Source organism: Orycteropus afer, unplaced genomic scaffold (assembly GCF_000298275.1).
Source record: "Orycteropus afer afer isolate SDZICR_OR568_19922 unplaced genomic scaffold, OryAfe1.0 scaffold00050, whole genome shotgun sequence".
NCBI lineage: Eukaryota > Metazoa > Chordata > Mammalia > Tubulidentata > Orycteropodidae > Orycteropus > Orycteropus afer.
The window spans coordinates 6,431,944-6,442,299 of record NW_006921637.1 but is presented as its reverse complement, the minus strand read 5'-3'; the positions used below and the strand labels follow the sequence as shown (position 1 = coordinate 6,442,299).

The 10,356-nt window shown below is 39.0% G+C and overlaps 1 protein-coding gene across 1 annotated transcript in view; it reads right to left on the bottom strand.

The window, feature by feature from the left end:
- PCNX2 (pecanex 2) overlaps positions 1-10,356 on the bottom strand; it is a 688,168-nt gene that overhangs the window by 578,930 nt on the left and 98,882 nt on the right. The window contains exon 9 of the mRNA XM_007938510.1: positions 2,574-2,709. Coding sequence (XP_007936701.1) covers positions 2,574-2,709 — 136 coding nt within the window. The remainder of the gene's footprint in view (positions 1-2,573; positions 2,710-10,356) is intronic.

Here is a 10,356-nt window from a genome sequence, read left to right as displayed (position 1 = left end):
TTTTGGTCAATGACATGAGACAAAGTATATGTGAACTGCTGTATGAAAAGTGAATTTACTCTGTAAATCTTCACCCAAATCCTAATAATAAAAATAAAAAAAAATTAAATTATATTGCAATTAAGAAAGTTAAGAAAATGAAGCTAGTTAATGAATTTGATTAAGTGATTAACAAAATATTACATATAAGCTAGTCTTTTATGCATTCATGTACCTAAGCTTGCCACTTATTAGCTGCCATGGCACCCAATGCACAGTCAGTCACCCCATGCACAATGGAACAAGATGCTGCCCAGTCCTGTGTCATCCCCCATGACTGATTATAGATCAGACTGCCGTGATCCAAAAGGTTTTCACTGGCTGATTTTTAGAAGTAGATTACCAAGCCTTTTTTCCTAGTCAGTCTTAGTCTAAAAGCTCCCAGAAACCTGTGCATCATCTTAGCAACACACAAGCCTCCATTGACAAATGGGTGGTGGCTGCTCATGAGGTGCCTTCGCAGGGAATCAAACAACTTGCCACTTGTTGTTATGTGCCGTCGAGTCGGACCCGACTCATAGCGACACATTCTTGGATTGCCAAGGCAGTGTCACTATAGAAGCAGATTGCCCAACCTTCCTTCCAAGAAGTGGCTGGTGGGTTTGAACCGCCAGCCTTCTGGTTAGCAGTCAAGTGCCTTAGGCACTATGGTACCAGAGCTCCTAGCTTGCCACTTACAGAACTATAAATGTAAAATAAGGAGTAGCATGATTGTCTAATTTATCCTTGCAATACTTGCTTGTTTTCTAATTTCTGCTGTAAGATATGTTTGAGATATTAAATCAGTATCTCTGATTTTGCAACTTGAATTATCTGAAGTCCTTAGTTTTCCTGTGGCTCCCCCACTCATAGATTCAATGACATTCACATCTTCCCAAACTACCTCAATATTTTTATAGCCATTCACTTCTTGGGGGTTTATTACTGATGTGCTAGGGTGAAAGGGTGGTAGAGACCTGGGCTCCCCAGGCCCATGTCAGGGAAAAACACAAGTTTCTCAGAAAAAGTCCCCATTCAGCAGAGCCCCACTTGTGTTCTGGCTGCTCCAGCTGGGATTGATGGCCAGGCACAGCTCACAGAATGGGCACGAGCACTGTGTAATAGAGGTCACCCTTGAGAGTACATGGAAGTACAGAAAAGGGTGGTAAGCCCAGAGATATGGGTGGAGGTGAGGAGGTGTCAGAATGTAGGGTCCTTGGAGCTGGGGAACAAAAGGTAGATCTCTGATCATTGGAGCAGACAGACCTTGGCACTACAACAAAAGCATGCAGGACAGCCACCCTCCTCAGGTACCATGTGATCAGGCTAAAGCAAAGCATGTGAGCAATTCTTGGCTACCAGAGGTGCCCCTCCTACCCTCCACATCCATCTTTGAGTTTAGTAAGGTATTCCCTACACCCAGAGGCCTTGAGAAGGTTGGGGGAAGGGAGACAATGCATAAAAATGCAGAAATAGTCCTAATAGGACCTAACCTTTGAATAAATTGAATATTTGTTCCCATAGAAACTGCTTCAAGCCTGAAAGAGCTAAGTTTTGCTTACTCTGCACTTCTAAGTCCTCCTCACCCACCATGTTGGCAGAAACTGAGCACTCTGTTGTCAGAAGATAACTAAATTTTGGGCACATCTGAATAATAGTGTATACACTTCAACCCATTATACTATCAAGCATGCTTTAGAATAATTTTGGTTAAGCAATCATAAAAACTACATTATTTTTGCAAAGGTGAGGTTCCCTAGAGGGAATCCAAACACAGCCATGAGTAAGGTAAACATAGCAATGAAGAAACTTTTAACTAATTTGGTATTATCCCAGCTACCTTCCTCAGTCTCCACCATCCGAAACCCACCTTTCTGCAAGGTCTAGTCAGGTGTCCCTTTTTATAAGGTGTCTTCTTCATCCCCTTTCTCCAAAATTATGAAGATGGACACTAATTTCAAGATCTGATGTTTGACTTCACAGGTTACCTTTTGCTTTGAACCTTTTGTTGTGCCTCCCATGGAGTCAGATCTCATTTAAGATTTGAGAAATAAGTGAACAGACATTAAATATCTCTCAGTAAAATAAAGGAAGGCCTCAGAATTTAGACCCCATGTTGATAATGTCATATGCCCCAAGAATAAAGACTCCCTTCAAGTTAGATATTTATCTTTAAGAATCTTTGAATGCTTAATTTATAAGGCCATAATAAATTAATACAAAAATCCAAATATTTTCCTAAACCATGGGGAGGGATCTCCCCAAGTGGACTGTTAGGATATATATACAACAGGACAGCCACAAATCAATGTGAATGAATTTCCAATATGTTTGGAAACGCAATTAAGACAGTGGCAATACTATTAGTATTGACTGAAGGGTATCTATTATCAAAATATTTAATGTTCCCATTCTTTCAATAGATAAGGATATATTCACAAACCAGGGATGCAATGACTCAGGGCTAGACATGATGAACTCTGTCAGATAATCCTTCCAGGAAACAGGTTTTAAGATCCTCCACAACATCCACAAACAGTAATGCTGGAACATACCCGTCGAGTTTCTGGCTGGGTCCTCCGAGCCACCATTAGTAACAACTGTTGTTGGAGAGCACTGACTGCAGGGTCCTCAGATGAGGGATCTTGACTCTCAGAGGTTGTAGTACTAGAAGAGCTGATCTGTATCTCTCTGGGATGGACAAAACAGAAGCTTTGGTTATCTGGAAATATTGTAAACCATCATTATAAACAAACACTAAGGCGCTAGGGTTCCCCAAGGCAGGCAGTAGATGGATGTTTACAACTCTATATAATCAGTTAAGCTAAACAATGATGTATATGAGATTGACTTCAGGTAGAAGGCAATCATTTTGCGTACATTCAAATTAGTCAGGCTTTCCAGGGTTGCAGTGTGCCATGGGATAGGTAGGTAGATGTGTGGTGTTCTAGAGGTGGTATCCTTAATTTTCTATATAGTTAATAGGTAGCAGCTAGTATCACCAGGTGCTAGCCTTATTGGGGGTGACAATAATAAACAGTGGGCATGATAATTCCCAAAACTCAAATTAGGAAGAAATAGCAACTATCTACTTGGCCTTGTCCTCCAACCCCCAACACTCTCTCCCTACCTCCTCTCTAGCAAGAAAATAAGGAAAGACATATTAGATAAAAGAAATAACCCATGCAATTGAAAAAAAGGACATGACTATAAGTGTGATCTATATAACCAGCTTTATTGTCTTTAAACATATGTATATTGACAGGATTTAAATTAATCAAGTCTTTTTTAAAATCTGGCATTTTTCTTTTGCCTCAGAAATCAAGAGCTAGGACATACTTCTCCATCTGATTTTCTAGCAGGGTGCCTCTATCTTTTAGGAGACAATAGTGTCTACGTACCCAATAGTCATTGCTAACAGAATTCTTGCTATATAACTCTGATTTTATTCAATCATCCAAGACTTTGTGCTTCAGAAGAGAGACGAGAGTAGCCTCCTAGCCTAAGGGGTAAATCCTGATCATTCTAAGACTATCACGATAAAGCCATTTCCACGGCCAGTGCTTGACTTTGGAATGGGAAGGTAGCACTATTCTAGGATGCCATTGTGAAGTAAAGGGAGTAGGCTGGGGAAGAGTGTGGCTTATGGGAAGATGATTCTTGTTATTAAAGGGTAAAAAAAGTAAGAGACCTTCTTTTTCTTGGCTTTTCAATTCTTTATACGTAAGAGATGCTTGGAGCTGCAGCAGGCACATTGCCATCCTGATGAGACAAGCCTAAGGACAAATACCAGCACCCCAAGGACAACAGAGCTACATATGGAAAGAAACCTAATTACTTGATTGAGCCTCTGAATTAACCAACCCTGGACTGATCACACATCTTTGAACTTCTTGTTTTCTGAGATAATATGTATCCTTCTTGTTTAACCCGTTTTGAGTTGCGTCTTATGTTACTTGCAGCCCAAATCATCCTTAATACAGATTCCTCAAGAATGCAGACAATAAATTAATCGTCTTCTGATTTTTAATATACACATTTCATCAAAAATTTCCAGATAAGTTATTTGATTGTTTTCCTAACTCACTACTACTATATTCATAAACATGCAAATACTAATTCTATATGAACAGTGTTTTAAATACTTCCACTATTCACACACACACATGCATATAAACATGCCCATATATTTAAGGCAGCTTATAATTTGTGACTTCTTGATTTTAGTATTCAATACAGGCTTCCTTTTAAAGAATCATTTAAGAAATATTATATAATAACAGTAGAATTTAGAAAAGGAACCAGGTTGACTAAGGATATGGAGGGAGCTTGAAAACTTAAAAACTCCATCATTACATTACTTCAATGACTGTTCCTTAGACACTGCTTTTCCTTCCTGTCTAAAATAGTGGTATAGTATCTGTCCCTGGAGTCCCTGGGTGGCACCAATGCTTAAAGTTTTCTCTTGCTAATTGAAAGATCGGAAGTGTGAATCCACCCAGAGGCACCTTGGAAGAAAGGTCTGGTGACCTACTTCCAAAAAGTCTGCCCTTGAAAACACTATGGAACACAGTTCTACTCTGACACACATGGGATTACTAGGAGTTTAAATCAACTTGACAATTTGTTTTGTTTTTTGTTTTTTTAATTTGTCACTAACAGATAAAAAGATTAGATTTATAAAAGAATGCTCTTTCTTTCATATTTTTCTGCTTCATACAGTAACCACTGAGTATTATAATCCTATCATCATAAAGCTAAATATAATAGGACTGAAAATACCTTACAAATTGAGAGAAATCTAAAACTTAGCACATCCAGAACCTCACTAAAACCAAAAGACAAATCTGACCACATTGTAGGTAGGTATGATTATAAGTAGACAAGAGTTGGATAAGAAATGTATGGTTACATGCCCAAATCTAGCTGTATAGCAATCTCTGTGAACAACTGAAATAAACTAAGGATTTACTACTGTATGTGGTGTAACAAACAGCTATTTTATAACAACCCTCCTCTTGCTAATGCTTTCTGCTAGGAAACAAGAGTCAAAACAACCTGCTCAATTTTTGGTTTGAACTTTGATTTATTTATGTCAAGCACCTATTGGTGCTTATCATATATTATGCCCTTAATAAATGTCCCTGTTCTTCTCTACCTCCTCCTCTTGATGTAGGACTTGTCTTTGCTTGTCCTTACATAAAATAGCAACATGACTTGCCTGTTTTCAAACAAATAATATATTAATTCCAGTTTTATCTATTAGTAAAAATGGGAAGAGAACACCTTGTCCTCAATTTACATGCTGTTGTGTTGTTGAACGTCCGCAAGTTGCTTCTGATTCACAATAACCCTACAGGACAGAGTAGAAGTGCTCCACAGGGTTTCTAAGGCTGTAGTTTTTATAGAAACAGATCACCAGGTCTTATCCTTCACAGAATGGCTGGTGGATTCAAACCACTTGGTTAGCAGCCAAGTGCTTAAGCATGGGGCCATAGAATTCCTAACTCACACCTAATCCTCTTTATTTTATAAAGACAGAATCAAACAGCATATTCAGTTTCCTCATGTTGTTGTTATGTGCCATTGAATCAGACCTGACTCATAGCGACCCCTCCTTGGGTTTCCAAGGCAGTATCACTACGGAAGTAGATGCCCAACCTTCCTTCCGAGGAGTGGCTGGTGGGTTTGAACCGCCAGCCTTCTGGTTAACAGTTAAGTGTTTTAGGCACTATGCTACCAGAGCTCCTCAGTTTCCTCATAATTAACCACTTTTGCAAGAGTTGACTATTCTATACAAGGCATGATGATATTAAAAAAAGATTCTCTTCTCAGATTTATGACTGGTGTATCCTTGAATATTGCATCAGAAAATCTGTATTTGTGTGTGTTTATAGGTGTCCTTTTTGGTCAAGAGGAGATGATTACATATGTACATTTAGCACTACTTACTGAGATTCATCACCTTACTTAGATGTAATTTTCTGGGGTCCTGATTTAAGTGGACTTGCCTATGTACTCAAGCTACCAAACAGATCACCATGTCCACAAAACCAAAAACAATATGAACAGGAGTCCTCCTAACAATCCTTGAATAATTTCTAAATCCATCTTCTTTTACTTGTACTTCTTTTCAGATTATCTGCTGCCAATTCTCCCTTTTTTACTATAGACTCTGAGCTGCATAATCATCCAAAAAGTCTATATTTTGCTAATTTAAGGCCATAGATTTTCCTTCTTAATAATAAATTTAATGTGAAAGTGTTCAATTTCAAGAAGAATTTACCTCCTCTAAAATAGCAGTGAAAATGGACACATTCCAAACCTATAGTGACTGTATTCTGAAGTACAATGTAGTGTTACTTGGTACAGTCTGCAGTATGGATTACACCTCAACATAAAGAAAATTAAAATTCTCACAACTGGACCAATGAGCAGCATCAGGATAAATGGAGAAAAGATTGAAGTTGTCAAAGATGTCAGATTACTTGGATCCACAATCAACACCAATAGAAGCAGCAGTCAAGAAATCAGATGTCTTATTTTGCTGGGCAAATCTGCTGCAAAAGACCTCTTTAAAGTGGTGAAGAGCAAAGATGTCTCTTTTAATACTAAGGTGTGCCTAACCCAAGCCATGGTATTTTCAATAACCTCATATGCACGTGAAAGCTGGACAATGTATAAGGAAGACTAAAGAGGAGTTGATAATTTTGAGTTGTGGTATTGGCAAAAAATAATGAAAGCACCATGGACTGCCAGAAGAACAAACAAATCTGTCCTAGAAGAAGTGTAGCTGGAATGCTCCTTGAAAGCTAGAAAAGCCAAACTTCTTCTCACCTACTTTGGTCATGTTGTCAGAAAGGACCATTCCCTAGAGAAGGATATCATACTTTATAAAGTGTAGGGTCAGGGAAAAAAGGGAAGACCCTCAACAATATGGATTGACACAGTGGTTATAACAATGGGCTGAGGTATAGCAAAGATTGTGAGGATGGCACACAACCAGGCAGTGTTTTGTTCTGTTGTACATAGGGTCGCTATGAGTTGGAGCTGACTCATTGTCACCTAACAACAACAGTACATCTGGTCTTGATTATTCTGCTCTCTGATTAGTCAAACTACTTTGATTCAGGCTATAGTACAGTTAAGGAGGAGCCTTGGTAGTGTAGTGCCTAAGGCACTTGACTGCTAACCAGAAGGCAGACGGTTCAAAACCACCAGCCACTCCTCAGAAGAAAGGTTGAGCAATCTATTTCTATAGTGATACCACCTCGGAAACCCAAGGAGGGGTCGCTATGAGTTGGATCTGACTCAACAGCATATAACAACAACATAGCACAGATAAGTTTATTTAAACTAGATCGAGCTCAGATTAATAGCAGACACAGTGATTGTGAAATTTACAAAAAGAGCTTCTGCTCAAAGATAATAGAGATAGAACTGGGGATAGAACCTAGGCTGGGCCAGAGTGTTACCTTCTGTACTCATAGAGTTGGATCTAGAATTTACAGTATGCAGTGGGGGAATAGCAAAGGCCGATATTCCACCATATTGTACTCCCACATTTTCACCCATCTAAGCGTCAAGAAATAACAAATATCTAAATGTATATGCTTCTACAACATCTTACTACTGATATGGAAGAAAGTTCTTAAAATTAGTCATTTTCCCTAGATCTGAAAAATCATAGCCTGCCACCTCACAGAGAGGGCCTCTCTTTTTTTTTTCCCAATCCTTCGTTGTCTTTAGGCTTACTCAGGGGAAAAGGGACAAGTAGTGCCACAAGTAGGGGCAACCTACACATGAAAATCATAGCAACAATTTTAACATGTTGGATATTTAAATTAAGGCAGTGCTGTTTTGAAAATGATATCCTGTTATTTAGAATTTTAAGGAGGATTCTTAAAGTCTGAAAACAAGTATTCTTTGATGGGAAGCAAAAAAACTGTCAGCATGTCTGAGAAAAAGGCAGCAGCAGAATGGGAGGGAGAGCCAGACAAGGCTTCCAGTGCGGGATTTGACTGCCACCATGTGGTAGAGGGGCTGTGGCCATCTGAAAGGAAACGCTGCTTGTGACAGATCCTCCTCTTAGGAATCCAGGGAAAGTACCTCAGAGAGCAGAATTCTTCCTACAGTTGGCCTAGGAAAACTTCCATCCTTATGACTCTGTGCCTGAATGAAAATTTGTCTTTCTGATGGTTCTAAGAAAATGATATGGCTACAGTGGAAAGAACATGTAGTAAATATTGGAAAAATGGAGGGAGAGAAAGGTGTATACTTTGGGACAACAAAACACTTCAAAACTAAATCTTCAGATGAGCATCTATTTCTTGCACTTTTATGTGATAAATAGCAACAAGACCTCCCAGAATTTTTTTTTAATTTGAAGCAGTAAACACACAACTCTGCATTATGCAAGTTAACACAGTAGTGAAGCTATACACATACCCTGAAACATTTGTAATTACAGTAAGTCCTTAGATTGTGAGCTTCTGACCTCTGGATAACTTGTACTTGCCCTATAATGTTAATGTAAATGTGCACTCACTTTGAAATGGCTGAACCAATCCCTACTCACAAAAAATTCTCCATCACAATCACCTTCACTTGCTTCACATGCAGGTTTTAAATCACTGAAAAGGCTTCAAGATTTTTCTTACACTAAAGCAAGGCTAAATAAAAACCATGTGCACTTGGTCTGACTTACCTACTAATTCACTTAAATACATACTTAGGAACAGATCTCATTTGTAACTAGTGACTGCCTCTAAAGTGAAAATTTTCAACCAATCCTTGAAAGTGACATAGAAGTAGGTACTTCTATTACTAGGAGAGTTCACAATATTTTATCGTACATTTTGAAGATCTAATTAACTAGTACAATGCCCCACATTCCTGCCCAACAATTGCAAACCAGGGATCACTATTTCTTCTGATTAATGTGGAATACAAGTCTAAGCAGAGAAGATTATTTCTTGCAGCTTACTGCCTACTTTCTTCAGGAACATATACATAATTAAGCATTGTGGCTTCTGAGGATTTTCCTAGAGTTGATCCCAATAAGTAAAGGAGGTTTTACTTAGATAAAGGTTAGAGATGTTGACAACATCAACCAAGTGTAAAGATTCTAAGGAGGTAATGAAGATCAAACACAAATGTTCAGCCTATCTTTAAAGTGTAATTATAGAATGGGTCTAGAGATTTCGGCAAGGAGTTTTGGTGGTGTAGTTGTTAATGCATTTGTCTGTTAATCAAAAGGTCAGTGGTTCCAACCTACCAGTCACTGGGGAAAGAAAGATGAGGCAATCTACTTCGACAAAGATTTACAGCCTTGGAAACCCAACAGAGGTCACTATGAGTTAGAATTGACACCATGTCAGTGAGTGAGAGATTTAGGCAGCTTTCAAAAATAAGCCTAATGTATAGCCAGACAATATCAGCTTTGATACATACTACAATGATCAAAACACAAAAGCCAAAAATAAGTGAGTCCAGATAAATAAATGTAATATTATCCAACCTATCTGTGGTGTTGGTAAAGAATAGTGAAAGTACCAGAGACTGCTAAAATAACTAATAAATCTGTCCTGGAAGAAGTGCAGCATAGTGCCTAAGGCATTTGACTGCTAACCAGAAGGCTGGGAGTTCAAACCCACCAGCCACTCCTCATAAGGAAGATGTGGCCATCTACTTCCATAGTGATACTGACTCTGAAACCCAAGGAGGGGTCATTATGAGTTGGATCTGACTCGACGGCAGTGAGTTTAGTTAGTTGGAAGAAGTGGAGCTGGAATGCTCCTTGGAAGTGAGAATAGTCAGACTGTCTCACCTGCTTTGGTCATGTTGTCAAAAGAGACCATTCCCTGGAGAAAGATATCATGCTTGGTAAAGTGGAAGGTCAACGAAAAAGGGGAAAGCCCTGAACAAGATGGATTGACACAGTGGCTGCAACGATGGGTTCAGATATAGCAAGGATCATGGGGCTGTTACAGGACCAAGCAGTGTTTTATTCTGCTGTACATAGGGTCGCTATGAGTCAGGGATGACTCGACAGCACCTAACAACATTCCATTCTTTAATAAAAACAAATTGAAGTAACAACTTTGGCACAAAAATCGCCCCCCCCCAAAAAAAATCCTATAAACTAATTTTCTCTAGAATGAGTCTGCCATTCAGGTAGACTGTCTACTTTATGAATAGTGAATCCCCACAATGAATGTAAACACTTATTTTTCCATCAGATTTCACTTGTTGTTGTTGTTGTTGTTATGTGCCGTCGAGTCGGCCCCGACTCATAGCGACCCCTCCTTGGGTTTCCGAGGCAGTATCACTACGGAA